The sequence below is a fragment of the Haliaeetus leucocephalus genome, unplaced genomic scaffold (genome assembly GCF_000737465.1).
Source record: "Haliaeetus leucocephalus isolate CR32 unplaced genomic scaffold, Haliaeetus_leucocephalus-4.0 Scaffold184, whole genome shotgun sequence".
Taxonomy (NCBI): domain Eukaryota; kingdom Metazoa; phylum Chordata; class Aves; order Accipitriformes; family Accipitridae; genus Haliaeetus; species Haliaeetus leucocephalus.
Window position 1 is genome coordinate 2018302 of NW_010972620.1, and position 19266 is coordinate 2037567.

At 42.7% G+C, this 19266-nt stretch overlaps 1 protein-coding gene across 1 annotated transcript; it reads left to right on the forward strand.

The window, feature by feature from the left end:
• Window positions 1–488: 488 nt before the first annotated feature.
• Window positions 489–1571, forward strand: PRLHR (prolactin releasing hormone receptor). Its single transcript, XM_010564695.1, has one exon. The coding sequence runs from the start codon at window positions 516–518 to the stop codon at window positions 1548–1550; it is 1035 nt and encodes a 344-aa protein (XP_010562997.1). The 5' UTR covers window positions 489–515; the 3' UTR covers window positions 1551–1571.
• Window positions 1572–19266: the final 17695 nt, after the last annotated feature.

Consider the following 19266-nt stretch of genomic DNA (forward strand, 5'->3'; position numbering starts at 1 on the left):
CTTATACACAAATCTGTCATGACCTAGTAGTGAAGACTGTTTAAAAACACTGATCTCCACTTAGCTTGTAAATGCGCATCACCCTCTTTCTCACTCATATATTCTCTCTCTCTCTCTGACACACACACACACACGCTCCTGGATTTGCAGCAGACAGCCATCTAGGGCACTTCTTGGCATCCACAGGAAAATCATATGGGATTAAAAAACCACAGCAGTAAGTACTCACTGCATTAAATGTTTATTAAGTGGCATGCTGTCAAAACCTAGATGTAATAGTAAATACAGGAGGACTTTAATGGAAATTGCTTGTATTTGATTTTTCTTAGGAATTGCTGAAAGCTGCCTCTCAAGGATTACAACTTTGCCTTTTGCTTTTACGGATGCTTGTTTACTATCCATGTGGTAACCGCTGGACAGCCAGTAATCCATTCATTATCCACACTGATTGAGTGCAGGAGTAGTGCAGTGGTAACTACTTCACTCAGCTGACGGCAGATGACAAAAGGAGGGAAATGATGAATTCGGACAATTTAACCTCCCAAAGCTTCCTCTCTGCAATTCACAGCAATGCGAGCAATTTATTCTCAGGGCTCCAGTTTGTTCAGACCTTCAAGCCACTCATCATCCCCTGCTACTCACTAGTGGTTTTTATTGGTGTCATTGGGAATTACCTTCTCATTTATGTTATCTGTAAGACAAAAAAAATGCACAATGTCACCAACTTTCTGGTAGGCAATCTGGCTTTCTCAGATATGCTCATGTGTGCAACCTGTGTTCCCCTGACACTCGCCTATGCTTTCGAGCCCAGAGGATGGGTGTACGGGCGTTTCATGTGCTACTTTGTTTTCCTGATGCAACCCGTCACTGTGTTTGTGTCCGTCTTTACCTTGACCGTCATAGCTGTGGATAGGTATTATGCCATGGTGTACCCATTCCGCAGGAGGCTCACCATCCCTATTTGTGCTTATATCCTGGCTGCTATTTGGCTGCTGAGCTGTACCTTGGCTGCCCCAGCCTTGGTCCACACTTACCACGCAGAGTTCCCAGAACTGGACTTCTCCATTTGCGAGGAGTTTTGGTTCCACATGAAAAGAGATCGCTTAGCTTATGCCTACAGCACTCTCATCATCACCTACGTGCTGCCTTTGGCTGTCATCTCACTGTCCTACCTGAGAATCTCGGTCAAGCTGAAAAACCGTGTGGTCCCAGGCAACGTCACCCAGGGCCAAGCTGAGTGGGACCGAGCAAGGAGGAGAAAGACTTTTCGCTTGTTAGTTTTAGTGGTGGCAGCCTTTGGAGTCTGTTGGCTGCCTCTGCACATCTTCAACATGATAAAGGACATAGACATCAGCTTGATTGACAAGCAGTACTTCAACTTCATCCAGCTGCTCTGCCACTGGTTTGCAATGATGTCTGCTTGTACCAATGCCTTCCTCTACGCCTGGCTCCATGACAGCTTCAGGGGGGAGCTGAAGAAAATGTTTGCTTGGAGAAAGAAAAAAATTGGACCCACTACAAACTGCATTATGGCCAGTGTGGTGCTGTAAACGAGAGCTGGTGGGAGTGCACCTCCTTTGTATGGTAACACTGTAAGTCATTTCCATTTTTAATCAGTCCTGGCTCCTGACGTTTGTCCTCAGGGCTCAGTTATAACAACACAAGTCCCATGCGTAGGTTCCCCAGCATCTCCACTCCTACTGGAGAAGGAGAAGCAGACATCACATCCCCAAAATGTCTTTACCTCTTTGACAGGAGTTAGGGGCCAAGGAGGTGTTAGCACGATAAGATACCCTTATGTAACTACAGGGATCCCTCCTATCTCTTTTGGATATTGCTGGCAGTACGGACATGGGATTTGGGGACAGGGAGAAGCAAGGATGAATATGAGACCTAAATATCTCAGTGAGGAAGTGCCTTGGATTGGGTAAAAATTAAATCTGCATATCTACCCAGAGTCCAGTCCTTAGCCCAGGATCCAGGGTGGAGGACTAACAACATTCCTGTAGTCCTCTTGGGTTAGGGCCACGCTGAAGAATAGCCTAAGGCTCTCTGAAATGCCCTTCCTGAGCAGTTGTCTCAGCTGTGGGCAGAAAACCAGGTTAGTAGGAGCTGCTCCAAGCCTCCCTGGGTGGGATGTGCTGTGTCTGCCCTGCATGGTTTCCCCCCTCACTGCCATCTTCTTGCCACTGGCCAAGTGGATGGAGTGGTAGCCTTTGCAGCAGGGCTGCTCACCTGCCCGCTGTGGCCAACCACATTGGGCAGGAATCTGTGCTTTGTGTTTTTTGAACCCAGCATCACCATGCAATCCCAAAGCTCCCGTGTCTCGTGAACCTGCAGCGCAGCATGTAGCAAGGTGAGATGCAGCATTGCGAGAGGGGCAATAAAACCGGAGTGATGTTATTTCTGCGAGGTGCAACTGCAATGCAGTGTGCGCAACAGCCTGTTTGGTGGATTTGCTGATGCTGTCATCAAGGATGGACAGACTGGAGACATAATGCGTGGTGGAAAATCATCCAGATAGGTGGACATTAAGACATACCACCACTTTACCGACACTGAATTGTGTTCTTGCCATTGTCTCATGTAACCCCAATTTGCTGACCCTACTGCAAGTCAGCTGCATTCCCAGGCACAGGAGTGGATGTCACTGTAGCCTTGTCAGTGCTGAGATGCTTTCCACTCATTCCTTGAGAAACCGATTCTGATGTGTGGCAGTGCTGCCATCAGGTTTGATCTCCAGAGACAGCCAGAGACTTCGATACTGTCTTCAGGAGCACTTCTGGATGTGTCTGTTAAAAGGCAGTGGATGGAAGGGGCTGTTGACATTGAGCCATGTATGAACATTGCATGACCGGTCAAAGAAAGACCTGTCAAACAGAGCAGAGTGGCAAGTGCTCTCTTTTGAAGGAGTCTTTTGGGAAGAAACAATTTCCTTTGACATTCACCTTTCAATCAAATGATAGAGTTAGAAGCTATAATCAACCTAATGGTTTCTAGTTTCTTCCTCCCTGAACCGAAAATAACTGAGATAATAGATAAGCACATGGGACAAAGTTCTGAAAGCAGACGTTGTTTCTGAAAAGGTTTCTTCCAGCCTGCTCAGCCAGAATCTGGGATGGCATGAGGAACTGCCTGATACCGAGCTGAGATCAGCTGGAGAAGCAGTGCAATCCAGGGGCAGTTTGGGCCATGGTCTGCAAGGGCATATATTTGACCACAATTGCACAAGGCCAGAAACATATGACCTGCGAGGCAATGCAAATAGACAAGAGGGGAGAGGGAAGAAAGAGAGGATGGTTTCTCTAGTTTGTAAATATACTCCTACTGTGAAACTGTAAATATCATTTTGCTCATCAGCATTCAGTAAGCATAATCTAGTTAAAAAAATACACAGATGCATATGCACACACTGGGAAAAGCATTGCAAAAACATTTGAAATCTCTTTTCACAAATTTCCTTAGGATTTCAAGCTGTTCTGCTGCTAGCAATGAGGAACTGGATATTAGAAATTGATTACAGAGACACTGAATCAAGGAGGTCCTTTTAAAGTCGGCATGACTTGCGTTCACTGTGTGATTAAGTGTATCTATCTGCCTTGCTTACCTTGATTTAAAGATTTGAATGACCTATTAAAGCATGTTTTGCTTTTGCTGAATTTTAGGAAATTGTTTTTCCTTCAAGCTCAATATAGCAAGTTACTGGAATAACTGGTAATTTTGAAAAGGCAAAAAAATCCCTTCCAAACAAACCAGCCAAATTTTATAAGCTTTTCAGCTTTTGTTTCAGGGCTTTTTTGAAGAGAACAGAGAGTAGGACACCAAGAGAGCACTGAAACAACACTGCAAAAAGCAGCTTTAAATAACGACAGAATCCTGATTTTTAGAGATTTTTCTTGTATGGAATTATGTTACTTCAAGCTGTTAATTTGTCAGTTTGTAAAGGTTAATTAGCATTGAGATGGCCCATAATGTTTACAATCATCTCATGCACTAAATACAGACAGCACTGTAATCTGGAGTGATCCAAAGCCCAGTGGAGTAACTGGGAAGACTCTTGTTAACACAGCAGGCCTGGGATCATTTCCTTCTTGTATATCATGTTTTTCCTCTCATTTGCCGGCACTGCAGTTTGGCTTATTAATGTTCTCTTGAATGTTAGTGACTGCAGATGGCTGCTGCAGAGAGCTGCACGAAGCAAACAAGAGGGATCGCTCGCTCTCTTTTTTTTTTTCTTTTTTCTTTCTTTCCTTGAGACAGAAATGAAGGGCTGTTGAGTGCATATATTGCTCCCACAGTGAGGGACGCACTGGGAACATCTCGCTACCAGCAGCCTCTGGAGCTGCCGTTACAGCAATGCCAAGGTCTGTCATCTCAAGGAGGTCCTCAGGAGTGCCCAGCACAGCTGGGACCCTCGCTTAAGTGCTGGTTTAACCTGTACTTGCCTCGAATCTGTCAGGACTTGCATTTGCACTAGAAAGCTCAGAGCCTTTGTTTCAGGCCCTACTAGGTTTTGCAGATGGGCTGTGAAATGATCTGCATTCCCCAGCGTGGGCTCCTGAAGCTCTTCTCTCTCCTCAGCAGCCCCCTTGGCCCATCTCAGTGGTCCTGCAAGGCCGTTTTTACAGGTTTTCCCTGCACGGTGCACAAAGGAGGTCCGGCCCCAAGCAGCAGGGCTGGGGGTGCCGCAGGCTGGCGGGGACCGAGGCGCAGCCGTGTTTGCTCAGCCCCATCTCTGAATCGAGTCCCAAGAATCTCTGCTCAAAGTAATTACTGTTTTCTCTGATATCCAGAGTAATAAACAATAATAAGATTTAAAGGCACGTTGGTGCACTTCTTTAATCCAGTTATGCAAATAATTATATTAAAAGCTGTCATGTGAAATGCATTTTCTAATCTCCACCCCTCTCTGGGGAACTGCCGTGGCTCTCTGAGGGACCAGCGATCATCACTACGGTATTTTTGGTGGTATAATTTTTAATTATAATTTAAGAAATCATTGCATGCTTTGATTTTACAAAGTAGCCCAGATCAAAACTTGATGAACATATTAACTTTCCCTGTAAGGGTTTTAGTTGTTGTTTCTTGCTTACATTCAAATCCAAGACTCGCACACTGCCAGACAGCTGCTCTGCAGGGATGGAGCAGGATTTGCGTCTGAGCTGAGGTATGGCAGAATGCTCTACGTTCCTCATCTGCTGGGATTTCATTCCAGTTGTTTAAATGTACTGCGAGACTTTTAGCAGGTAGAACCAGGTGTTCTGCATTTTACAGCAGCAAAACCATGCTATTTATGATGGCTTCTCAGACTGTTCCTGAAGGACAGTCTCTCGTAAACACTTCTAGATGTACTACCGAGTTTGTACACATGCTCTGTGGTGGTGTTTTCAGGTAGATATCAACTGCATTAGCCAGCAAGTGGGTTATCAGAGCATGGTGAGTCTTGGGCTTTGGAAATGGAGGGCCCACTTAGGACCACACTTACTCATTGTAAAAATCATCTGGGAGATTTCACCGGGGCCAAGCCTTTACAGCTCAGAAGGCTCTGCATATCTTAAATTATATGAAAGATTAATAGAGATATAGAAGGAGTTGATGGGGAAAGGCAGGGGAGAGTGAGATGTCTTCACTTAAAGTGAAGTGCACAGATTTAGATAGCAGGAATCACAGCTTCACAATTTGAAATTATTCTGCATAGCTGTTGGAAGGACTCACAGAGCATCGTTCTAGCAAATGCACTGTATTTCTAATGTTTACAGATGCAGAAATGCTTGATCAAACATAAGCTGCTCCCTACGGTCAAATGTGGGATTGGTATTAAATGGCAATGTACTTATGAAACACATGAAAAAGTAAATCAGTATTCGATCAGGAATTTAAAAACAGATTAGATGATAGTGAACAAAGGTCACTAAATCTGAAATCAAGCAGCCAAAGAAAAACAACAGTTAATCAAACCTCAGTTAGTTAGGGTCAGGCACAGTTGGTATCTCCCCAACCTTGAAAATGGCAGCTCAGAGCAGCCACCAAAGACTAACTTGTTTGTACAAAGCATTGCGTTAAATAAATTTTCCTTATACTTGGATGAAGCAAACTGTAAGAAAGAGTTGTATTTGTGTCATATTTGGGGAATGGCAGTTTATCTGGGATGGGCAAAAGCAGATCCTGCCATAAGGCTATTACTCACAGTAGCATGGTGAGTTCTTCCCAGCTGATAGATAGACTGGGAAAAGCTGGTATTTTTCATAGCAGCTGAACAACAGATGCTCTGTACAGTTTTAATTGAGCAAATCTTGCTTGTTGAGGTGTCAACAGTGAGTTATAATTAGATGTCTGAGATTATGCAGGGTACAGATATAAGCTGAAAATGGTACACCTGCAGCTGGGAAAAAAAAAAAAAGCCAAACTGGACAGAACTGTACAATGCATCCATCAATCTGCCCACCAGATGAGAAGAGGGCAGAGAGAGAAACAATGTGCTGGTGGTAAAGCCACTGCTGTCTTTGCCATTTCTGTATGAAGAAATATAATACAAATTTTTACCTCCAGCCCTCCCCTCTCACTGCCAATATCTTTTTCTTTTCTCAGAAAACCAGTTGCATTCCTCCTGCTTCCCTTGGAGAAGAGGTCAAAGCAAGGGTCAAAGCAAACATTTCTGCCTCATAGAAAGCATACAGAAATCAGGGAGGCTTTCTAAAATGGAGATCACCCTCTTCTCTCTTAAACTTCTTTCTGCAAGCAGAAATAGTCAGTTGTGCCTGACACACAGCCTCTGCACCTAACCATTTGCTGTGCAGGAGCAAACCTGGCCTGCCTGCCACTTGGAACACTGGTTTTTGTGGCTGCATCAAGTAAATACCCCTCCCCATGCTAGTGACCTCATTCTCGGTCAAAATCTTTGCTAACTCTGGTCCTTTGTACTTGATTTCCCTCCACATCGACACAAGTTTGCTTTACTGGAAGTCCCAGAGAGCAACTGCAGATGCATCAGAGGTACCCTGCCCATATTAATGGGACCTTTCCTCCAGAAATCGTTACCATACTCCCTGTTTCAAGAGCAGGTTTCAAGTACATTCGTGCCATGTACTGATATAACCAATGGGACAGGCTTTCCCCAGGCTGATTTCGATCAAAATTTGTATATTTTTTTCTGCTCCCTGCTCTCCCAGGCCTCCCTCAGACTTTTGAAACCATTGATCAACTAGTCAGTAAAAGCAGGAGCCTCAAGGATGTTGAAATCCTAGTAGCTATCTAAAATTAGGAAGAATACTAGCATTTTCTTGGTGCTCCCCAGGGAAGGAAAAGACATCTAAGTGCTCTCTCCTTTAGGGACCCACCCAGGATTACATGGGACATGGAGTAAAGGGTTCAGAACTAGTTACGAGATGGCCAGGCTGCCTCCCTACAGGGCAAGAAGTGAGGGGTTAAGGGCATAAAGATCAAATATATCTCTTTGGGAGTTATGTCCCTTTAGGATCTAAAATCTACTTTCTTTGCCAAGAAGCTGATAGGGTTGACTTTCTTGCCTGTCGTTGTTTACTTTCCCTTCCTACAGCCTGCTTTGTCAAACTAAGTTAATGAAGCTAGTAATTGATATAAATAATAAAACATGCACTCAGGAGCTCCCTGCTTTGTGTCTCCAGCCCGTTGGAAATCAATTTGGGATCATTGCTATCTATTTACAGCTGACTAGGCTCTCCATTCTTTGCATCTTGTTTATGTTAATTATCACCATTACATTGTAATTTCCTTGTGTTTTTTTTTCTCTGCAGGGAACATACAAAAGGAGATGATGGCTTTAATCCCTACATCTACATTTCCTACAATTCCTACATTTCCATTAGGCGCTGGAGATGTTTCAGCAGCAGCTAGCGGGACTGCAAAGAGAAGCTTGCTGCTTTCCAGCAGAGCGATGAGATCTGCCTGCCCTGCTGAGCACAGTTCTTGGTTTCCAGATAACGTACTGGAAAGGCAGTCTGTGGCTCACGGCAGCAGGAGGGGTTTTAGCACCGTGGTCTGTGAGAGCCTGGTGATGTGTGGGGTGCTGAGGATCGCTCCTACGCAGCCCGGGATCCCCCCAGCAACATCACCAACAAAGTGACGGGCTCAACTGGAGGCAGCTGGTGCTCCTGTGAGGCCGGGCAGCATGAGGTGTCATTGGTCTTGTCTACGGTTTCTCGGCCACAGGGAGTTGTGTTCAGTTACCCCATCACACCCACGACGAGCCAGGCCAACGCTCTAGTGAAAAGGTGGCAGCCAAACAATGTGGTAGCTGTGGCACGCCGTCGCAGGTTGCCATCGGTCACGGCTCAAGTTTGTGCGACCAGCTGCGTTTGGGAGTGGGAAGGTGAAGCAATGGACTGTAGTGTAAAACAAGCCTGTCTTGGGCTTGTGGAGGCAGGGCAAGAAAGGAAAAAAAAGAAAAAAGAAGAATATTTTTGGACTTCAAGCAAAAAATAACTATCCAAAGGCTAAATCTATAGCCGCTCAGAGGCTTGTTTCTGTATAAATGTAGGAGTTACTCAAGTCTTCTTGTGAGTGTGGTCCCTCACTTGCAGCATGCCAGTTCAGTGTATTGGCTTTATTGCATCTTTCCTCTCATCCCTCAGCCATACGGTGAGCTTGAACAGGGGCAAGCCAGGGGTATGCATGAACCATTAGTGTGAGGTCCACGTATGCAGAGCCATTAGTGTATGGTCCAGAGATGGGTGGGTTGAGGGTGGATGCACTTGTGAAAGGGGTTTTTTATAAAAATAATTTAAAAGTTGGGGATGGGGTTCTGAGGCAAGTGTTCAACCAACCCACTCCTCAGGAACTGGATCCAGCTCTAGAGGAAGTAAGGTGAAAATAATCCAAATATCATGTGCAACAGTTAGCTATGAGCTACATCACCAATTAGAAATTACTTTCCGAGTCACTATATACAAAGTATTTCAAATTAAGAAGACTCGAATCATTAAGAAGACAAAACCTTCAACACTCAGCTTTGAAATGATTTCCTCTCAATTACTGGATCCTTTTAAAATTCAACATCTGTTGTTAATATTAATAACTTAAAAGAATTAAAAATAAATTTCAAACCATCTGAAGCACTAGACACAGCATATGGCGACCTGTTTAATCTTAACAAGTCAATAATATTATCATTGTGAATCACTTCTTCATTAAAACATGTATTCATGTCTGTTGTATAAAATAACGTTTATTTGTAAAAGCCTTTTGTACCACCCATGCAATTGTCAGTTGTCACAGCCAATTCTAAATTTTTTTGATAGCACCTCCTCTTGGAAAATTGCCACAGACTGAGGAGAGATGAAATGCAAATCACCACCGTCAAAGAAAGTTCTAATGACACCACCAACAAAGTGCAGGGAAGCTTCTGAAGACCTACGTTTTGCTGTAGTTACAAAAAGATGGGTTTCTTTATTTTTAAGGCATTGTGAAAAGCACTGTTCCAAGCACTTCTCACTCCAAAAAAGCTGTACACAGGGTCTGGCAACATCTGCATGCTTTCATAGTTCATAATATTCTTCCTTTATTGCTAAATGAAGAAATATGTTTTCCCACAAAACAGTTTAAAATGGCACTACCCACCTGTAAACACTGCTGACTAGGGATAGAGTGAGGACATAAAAGAGAGGTCAAACTTCAGAAGTGGGGATTAAAAGCCAGACTGCCCAGACCCCAAAGTCACTAAATTATTGGATAAAGGCAACTGTGCATTGAAAAGCTGTCTTTCAATCATTTACTGAGAAGATTTACCTCCTCCTCCCCCATATTTTAAGGAAAGGTGCTTGAATTTCAGGCTACTAATTTTCATGCAGAGACATCTCCCTTCAGCCCAGTATGAGGCATCCAATATTAGAGATCCGGGGTTTAAAAATCACATCTTCACTTTGCATCCTTAGTGGTGGCTGTCAGTGACTTCAGCTCAGACAGCAGCTTATTCTGCACATTAGCATTCAACATTTTTGGGTAAAACCTTCTCCCAGTGTATTATACAAACAATCTGTTTGGGATGCTGTCAATGCTCCTGTGGATTCACCCAGTCTTATGAAGTTTAAATCTGATTCGTGGGTTTAGTCCAGATCTGCTTTCCAAGGACTTAAATAGAAGTGGTAAAGTAACCAGCAGCCCCAGGCTAAATATCTTTTCTCTACATGTGAAATTTATTATCAAGCAAAAAACAACCAACCAACCCTCCAATCCCAACATGTCAAAGGAATGGATTAACATAAAAAAATAAATAGTTCTTAAAATGCCTTGATTCCTGGGGATTAGGTCACTTTTAAGAGGGCTGGAAGATGTTCTAGTGTTTGCCTGCCATTGAAGAAGGTATATGTAAGTGAAATACTTGGTAGCTTTCTACGCCATTATGGGTTTGCTGAGTAATCAGAAAAACACAGAAAATTTGAGGTCAGGAAGAAAACACACAGGATTTTTAATGCTAAAATGAATTAGCTGGACAAGCTGAATCGGCAATATGATGTTCAACAAACAGCCTAATTTACAGTGCTAGCTATGCTGAAAATGAAGATAATTAGGCAAGCACATTTACTTCCAGTTCTGACATGAGGTATTTGAAAACAGGGGTGGAAGGTGGGTTGGGAGAAGGCCAGACTGGTGCAAGAATAGTCTGAAAATTTTTGACAGCAGTGAATAAAAACTAAATGGAGAGTGTCAGTACAGCTTTCTAAATCTGAAGCTATTCACATTCAAATATTGAGACTGGAGGAGATAGATAAAGGTGATGTAGAGCTACATTAAGTTTCACAATTCACCTATTCAAAAACAGTTGCAAAAGTATCAAGCCCTACAGATTACTCTAAATTGCGGATGTTTGAAACATGGATCTGCAGTTTGATTTCGCCTTTTATTGCAGGAAGTCTGAGCTCTTTGAGACAGAATTTTGAGCAGAGACGACTGTGTCCCTATTGTCTCTTCTTAGCTGGAGTCCAGAGAATTAACCAAGCTGCTATGATTTTCTGCTGTAGATAATAGTTCCAAAACAAGCTTTGAGGTGTCTCTCCACAAGACTTTAATTTAACATTCACAGCATAACCAGAGGATAGAAAACAACAAATCATGTAAGTAGAAACTCTTGCTAATACCCCATTTACAGTAACTAAATATTTTTAAAACCAAAAGAAATGATGGAGGACTATTGGAAGCTTTGAAGTACTCTGTTTAATCTTTGCATAGCTAGAGGTGTTTTCTATGAAACCACAACTCTTTTGACCTGGAATTTATGCCTTCTGTGTTTGGTTTAGGCAGCCCCAGAGCACTGATGTTTCCAGGGAGAGCAATACTCTTTTAGAAAATATTCTGTCCTTGTGAGTTGGATACTGCCACTTTTAATCACTATGTCATATTTCAGTAACTGCTGGAACACAACAAGGAAGACATTACAACAAAATATGGCAGAGTTTAGCTATGCAGAAGTATGGTAATTTCTTTTATTAATGGCTAGGAATCCAACAGATACCTATTATCCGCTAAATCTCGATCCTGCACATACATTTCCCAATGAGCCCTAATTAGCCATTTGAGAATCCACCAGAGAGTAATAGTGTCATTTAGTTCAGAATAAGCAGCAGTGTGGATAAGCTGTCACTGAAAGCTATGTCACATCTGAAAAGCAGAGAGAAGCCTAAAAGGAACCGATAATGCCTCTGTGACTCAGAGCACTTAAGCCTGGTTTTAAATATCTCCTTCTTCTTCTGAAGTCTATTTGGACAAACAGTCTGAACAGAAGAAGAGCAAATACAAGTTACTCCTCAATGATTACATGGAGCACCATCAGCCACAGTCACACTTTGGGCTGCTCTCACGTACCTAAGAAGCTTAGAAGCTTAGTCCCACCTCCGTCCGCATCAGCAGTAGTCTTGATTTCACATCAGGAGAATAGGAATTTTGCAAGGGGTCCCTACCTTTCCTTTCTCCTGCTCTACACTAGTAGAAGGAAAATAGAATACAAGTGAATTCCCAACCTGTTAGTTTCCTGTTCTATAATGTTCCTGAGCTGCTTTTTTTTTTTCGCTACAGAAGATCAGAAGCCCTCAGGATGCAGCAATATCCCCCTCCATGCACATTGTTCAGTTTCTAATAAATGGAAGAGCCCAAGATCTGAGATATCTACTCCTAACAGCTGTGGCAGATATAAGACTGCAGTTCATGAGGCACAAAACATGAAGCAGAGTATAAATATACATAATTTTCATCCTAATCCAGAGCTGAAACAAAACTCTAAATCAGAGCTAGTCTGTATTTCAAGTACCACCTCTTCACAAGAAACTAGCATCAGCTTCCCTTCAACATTCAACGTTAATACATTTAATAAAATGGCTAGATCTTTACTCACCATAGTATCTTCATAAGTTATTCTTTGTTTCCCAGGAACCTGCTAGTCAGGTGTTTTCTCACTATTTCTTTCTACATTAGAAAAACAAATCCTGTTTTCCCTATCCCCCAGGAAACCTTATATCCTGTTTCCTAACAGGACTCATGCTCTTGATGAACATGGTGTCCTCCCACCACCACCAGTTGGCCCTCCAGCACCTGCCCCAGCCCAGCAGGCAGTGCCTTTAAATCGGGCACACGGAGACCCCGTGTAAAACACTGGCACTATTGCTGCAGGCTGGGTTGCATGGGAGTGTTTTAGAGATAGTTCTAGTTTACTAAACAACAAGTTTTACAAGGCTGCGTTATTAGTAGATACTATTACATGAAGTCAAGTAGAACCCACATATGCAAGAGGGTGATTAGCATAACTATCTGATACTAATAGATAAGCCTATTAAAACAGAAAAACAACCCTTCCTAATCTGTTAAGAAAATAAATACTGAAGAGAATGAATGAAAACTCATTAAAAAGATTGGGGGGGGGCATGAAGGAATTGAGGTTCCACTTAATCTTAGACCTCCCATTTCTGCTGGAGTACTAAAATGCTATCCCCAAGTTGTTATAGTTTTTCTAATTTTTCTAATTTTAATTGCTGTCTATTCTTACAGGAGGTATTGACAGCCCATCTTTTCGGTGCCTGCTGATCCTGGGGCTGTCTGCAGGAGGGAAGAAGATGGGTGGGTATGATCAGTACAAAGCTAGACTCGTTCCTACTTAAAATTGACTTTTGCTGTAGAGTCTGGGCCAGCAATAAGGAAGAGCTCAGTTTAACACTAGCACTGACACTAGGTGTTAGCGTCCTTTTTAGCCAGTACAGTACATACAAGACCAACGATCCCTTGGTGCCAAGCGAGAGTAGGACACGACTGGTGAGCAGCAGAACCCCAGTGACTGGTGGGCACCATCTCTCTCTCCCCAACCTCTGCTCTGCAAGAAGACTTTTCTGTCTGGTTTTCTTTACCTCGGGGGAGGGCAGAGTTGTGACAACAGGTTCACTGTGCATCCAGATTTTGCGATGGTCTCTTTTTACGGACCATCCCTGCAAACCCACGCTGGTACAGTGTTGATTTCCAACACCTTCCACCCGTGTGCCATATAAATTCATTGGGATGTCTGGAATAGTGGGGTGAGGCATGAGCCTTTTCATGGACTTCAGAGTTCATCCTCATCATTCTATTAACCCCCTTTTTGTTCCAAATGAGTGTCTTGCTCCTGTTGATATTATCTCATCTCTTTCATCTTTCACCAGCCACTTAAAATGGGCAATCTGAAAATCACCTTAACTTCAGACTGTGTAGTATGTCTTCTGTTTGCAAATCTTTTCAACTTGTGTAAAAAGCTGCAGGATAACAGGGTCCTGATGGTGCACAAGCTGGCGCGCAGCCTCCCATCCGTATGCCTGTGAACTGTCTGAGAAAGAAGACAAATCAATACTAATTAACGGTCCCCTGGAAAGTAAATGATTGTTCACAGTGTGCAATGTAGCAAGGAATCCTGTAGGCTATTTTTGCCTTTGATTTATCACACCATATAAACAAGGGTTTATACACGTAGCCTGGAACCTAGAATCTATTGCTTATAAAGGTCACAGCTTCTGTTGAGATAAAAGGAACCTACAAACCTGGGAGAAGAGCTGGGGTTTTTTACTTCCACGGATGCGGCAGTTAAGAGCGACCATTTCAGCTGTCTGGTTGCTAATTTACAGCAGCTCCTGAGGATTTGAACACACAGAAAAATATTCAAGAGCTCAGGTATTTTGTGGAGTACCTAGACTGACCTCCCATTTCCTGCAGGAAGGATGATTTTCTGATGTTTGGCCTTTCTCTCTAGCAGACAGAGCTAGAACGAGATGGCTAGAATAAGAGAAATTTATGTTAAAAATCAGAAATGTTGGCTAGTGAAGGTTGCCTCTCACAAGTTAAGGCAGAAAGTTCTGGTTTCTTGTGCCTGTGCTAAAAGGTTTATGAAAGTGCTGAATCAATTGATATTGCACTGGCTTCATGTGTGACTCAGAGGGAAGGTTCAATAGTGGCCAGTTGTAGGAAAAGGATTTTTAAAATGTGTCAGGCCTTTTAATTACAGATGGTCACTTAGCAATTTCAGCTTTTGAGAAATGAGTTAGTACCATTAGGGGAGGCAGGTTCTTCCTTTTTTGCAGTCCTGTCCAGCAAGGTTTGTTCTCACAGAACATGAGCAATTTTGTTTAATTGCTCTGTGAGAGTACATGATGTTAGGAAATGGATCATCGTACACTGGCTCAAAGGTATGTCTGAGTGTTGTGCTGCATGAATGTCTCTTCATTATAATTATACATCATGAGTTTCATTCAGAAAACAGTATCCTGGGTTGCAGTGATGATTACCTTCATTTTGCAACAGCACAGGAAAACACTGGCTGATGTTCTGCACATGATTTCCTATAGTCTTGGATCCCTGGGATTTCTATTTGTACTCCATCTCTTATTTGTGCAGTTAATCACTCCTGGCAAATGCACATCCTTCTGCTTGGTCCTGTAAGGTGTCATCCAGTGTTTTCATATAATTTCTCCAACCTGCCTAGCTGACTAGTTTCTAGTCCTGTCCTTAACATAGCTGTATCTCCTCTTCAGTGTTTTCTTGAGCTTTAACAGCGTAACTCTCTATTACATCTACCAGGTCATTAATAAAAACATTTTGAATATAGCCAACTTCATGCCAGTTGTCTGAAGAGCACATTAATTACATTCTTTTATTTTGACTATGAGCCACTGATAACTGCTACATTTTCATTAGTTCAGCATGTTTATTCAGCCTGTTTGGCCTGTGCCATATGAGAGTTTCATGTAGAACATCCTTTTCTACCTTTTGAATGAGAAGGTCTTTAGAGAAGGTATCAAAGCCCATTCTGTGATTTTAGATGGTGTTTATTGTTTTCTCTCTAACCAGACCTGCAATCCGTTCATAAAAAAAACACGAGCTAGCTCTGAGAGGATTTGCAGTTGACAAATCCATTTTGACTCTCACTCTTTTCCTTGTTTTCTTTCATGTGCTCACAAAGATTTTGTGCTTTCCAAGGTTTTTCTGGCATTTGAAGGTAAGCTGACTGATAGACAAATCCCTGATTAGTCTTTTCCTTCCATTCTTAGAAACTGAATATATTTGCCCTTTTCCAGCCTTCTGGTGCTTATTTACACTCCCTGACTTCCCTAAGATAACCCCAAGTGGTTCTGACATTATTTCTGTCATATCCTTTTGCAGTATCCTGGGATAAAATCCATCAGGCTCAGGCAGTGTGAAAACTTTGGAGTTCTCTTAAGTGTGCTGATGCCTCCTTGTGCATTTCCATGGAGAGATCCTACTGCTTTGCTGCTGCTGCTTGCATTAGCCGGTCTTTGCACTTGATCTTTCCTCTCAGAAATGCAAAACAAGACACAGAGAACTTTGGCCTTCTTGGCTTTTTGTGCTGATGACTTCCCTTTTTCATTTGCTAGTGAATCAATAATTTGCTTGGTCTCTTTCCCTCTGTCTCTGAAGGTGTCAATGTCACTGCTCTGCTCGTTAAAAAGAGCTTAAGCCTGATTCAGAGTTCTGCCCTTCTTCACCTGACTCACTCGCCCATTAAAAATCTTTTCCTTCTTTACTGCACCTTTCATAAAAAATTTAAAAAGATAAAACATTTGCATCAAAGAGATTTGTAAGATTTTCACAGTAATTATTCCCCACTTTTTTTCTTTCTTTTGAAGGGAATTTTTAGAAGGAAGCTTCCATTTGAGCAATACTGTATAGAAAAAGAAAGCAAAACCAAGTGTCTTTCAAAAATAGGAAATGGGGAGGATTTTTAGTGTTTCTTTTTTGCGTGGCCAGATCCTGCTCTCTTCAGCAGAAAACAAGACAAACACTCAGCAGGGGACGTGTAAGAACAGCTCGGTTGCATTTGTCTCTCTGGTGCTGGCTCTTACTCGCAGCCTGACTGTGGGAGAAATTCAGGCACAGCGCTCAGTTTGAGCCAAAATGCTGCGATCTGGCAAATATGCCCAAACACCCGCTGTCCCCGTGGTGCTTGTAGCTGCCCTTCGGGCCTTGCCCGCCCAGCAGCGTTGTGAAAGACGCTCTTCTGAAATGGCAGGTGAAAAGTGAAAGGAGTAAGATACATGGATGGAAAAGGCATACAGGGAAAGAGAGAGATAGAGATTTACTGTTCGGGATGTTGTGAAAGGAGTCGAGTCCCTTGGTTCTGCCTGCCAAGGGACTAGTGGAAGACCAGAAGGTCTGCCAGTGCTTTGGCAGATACAAAGCTCTACCCCGGCTCTCTCAAGCCTCTTAGTTGAGGACGCCAAAGTGGGGCAGAGTAGGACAGCATGCTCCACTCCCTTTCTTCAGATTATGTTTAGCTATCAACTTACTTCCATTTGTTTACCCCATTCTTGTTTTGTTAACCTATAGGTTTACAGTGCTGAGGTGGCCACCAATGGTTCCTCAGCCAGTGGAGAGCAACCCAGGTGGTACTGCGAGAACGGGCCACCCAGAGGGGCACAAGGACCTCAGCCTGAGTTGGTATTAGTAAAATATTAACATGAATTACAGCACAGCAGTAAATGCTTCCTAGAGAGATAATTCACTTTTTCAGGCAAGCTCTTTTAAATCCCTTCTTTCTGTAGACCCCAAAACAGAAATACAGATGCAAACACAAAACATTACAGACAGAGGAATGAGCAAGAGACCAGTTTCATTATAAGGGATTGTAGACAGATTCTAGCAAGTCCCTCTGCATGTAGCAGCTTGCAGGACTGCAATATTGGTCATGGTAATATATTTAAAATTAAAGTTAAAATAACATTGACCAAACCCACCACCTGCTTTCCCTCTGGAGGTTTTTTTCTGGGTTATCCCAACACTAAGGGCAGTTAAAAAGGGGCTCATTAACAGGCTCATTAACAAATACAGTCTTAAAATGTGACATTGGGACAATTTTGTTAAGTTTGCTTACCGTGAGAATCCTTTACATTTTTCAGGTAGTTGACGTGGACCTGATATTCAGATGTTCGAATTTAATTACTCATTTGAGTAATTAAAATCATTAAAGCTGTCTTGAAATCCTGTGTTTTGCAATAACACTTGGAGAAGAGCTTTTCTCCTACTTTTAAAGTGAACAAGTGGGTTTCCTTACACATTTCCAGCTTATTAACTATGGGGCCACATATTTTGGCACTTGGGGTATCATAGATGAGAGATATCTCTTAAAAAAAAAACCCTAAACTGCAGCTGTCTGTGGCCCTGTCCCTTAAAACAGTCCTTGCTTCTGCCCTTGCAGTTACCCATGACCTGGCAGAGGAGCAGGGCTTTGTCGAGCAATGGGTGCTCTTCCACTGCCACCTTCTGGCCATCACCAGAGGGAAATGAAAGAATTAAATGAACTTGAAAATAGAATAAACAAAAGATTCAACTGTCTTTTAATTTCTGCCAGAAAAAAAAAAAAAAACCAACAAAAAAACCCCCAAACAACAAAACCAACCAACCAAAAAAACCAACCCCAACCCAAACAAACAAAAAAAACCCAACCAAAGCCACCTATCACCTCACCTTAGCTGTCCCCTGTTGGCCAGGACTCAAAATGTAATGATTTCATATAGATCTCTAAATTTTTTTTAGCTGTCTGTGGCTTTAGTTAAAATCTAATGCTATGAGCTAGACTCTGTTAGCTAACTATGGAAAAGGCATTTTTCAGTTATACACAGTTCAAGTCTGTCTGAGTTTTTACAAATGTACAAACTACGATGTTAATCTGGAAGTGAAGGAAAGGTTTAGGTCCATCAGTGACCAGCTGTTTCCTGTCTAAGCACAGCAGGAACAGTTTACACCAACATGAAAGTCCTACTGTTAAAATTTTGATACATTTTTCTAGTTTTCGAAGCTCTAAGACTGTGCCTGTATTTTAAGTTGGTTTTTGTTTTGTTTTGTTTTTTTAAACTTTATATTCCTGTAATTTCCTGTATTGCCTCAGATGCTCGTCAGGGACCTGGTGAAATTTCTAACATGAAAAGGAGGATTTTTTGGCCAGGCCTTCTCCCTAGGAAAGTAGACCACAGCTGCGCTGGAACATTGTGCATCCCTGTGTTGTGCTTACATGAACCACCTTCATTAACACACAGCTTTAATTGTGCTCCTGTTCTTTGGCAGAGCTTTGTGTGTGCACCTGCTGGGAAGTAGCCTGAGCAATCAGGCTGTCTCTGTAAGTCAACTATGGGCAAAATTCCTCCAGTGGTGCTGGAGTAAGTGAACCCAGCAGTGGAAAAACCAGGGGTATTCTCCCAGAATCTGTTGCCAGCAGCATACAAAAGGGACTGAGGACTGAGCCCTTTGACTGAGCTGGTGTCCCCACATCTCCGTGGAGCTGGTGTACCTCAGAAAGTATGACAACCATTGCCAGGTCCCAGTCTTCCTTTCGCTTGCTAGGGATTGCAAAGAAGACTATCCTTCCTCCTTCTTTTCTCCAAACCTCCCTCCATTTGGACCAGAACTGAGTTCTGAAGATCACCTATCTGCTTGAGAAACATCGGTTTTTCTTTGGCTGGGAAATCTCTGTGTGTACATGATTGTGAACTGGGTCTGGTTTTTAGAAAAAGCTGGGTTTATTTCATAAATTCAGAAATGGAAATAAGCAAGTGTTCTTCACTCTGACCATATTTTACTGTCACAGGCATGCAGTGTGCTTCATTGATTAAATGGGGGAGAAGCGTATTTTGTGCCTACGCCTCTTGCAGTTTGGATACAGAATTTAAAATGATCACCCAAGAAACGCCTGTCTCCAGCAGGTGTCAGTGGAAGCTGCAGAATGGAGAAACTCCACCAAAGCCAGACTTTATTCACCTCTCACTCCTACAAGGT

Bases quoted from the DNA above. Each gene is read 5' to 3' on its own strand.
- PRLHR (XM_010564695.1), top strand. From the start codon at position 516: ATGATGAATTCGGACAATTTAACCTCCCAAAGCTTCCTCTCTGCAATT.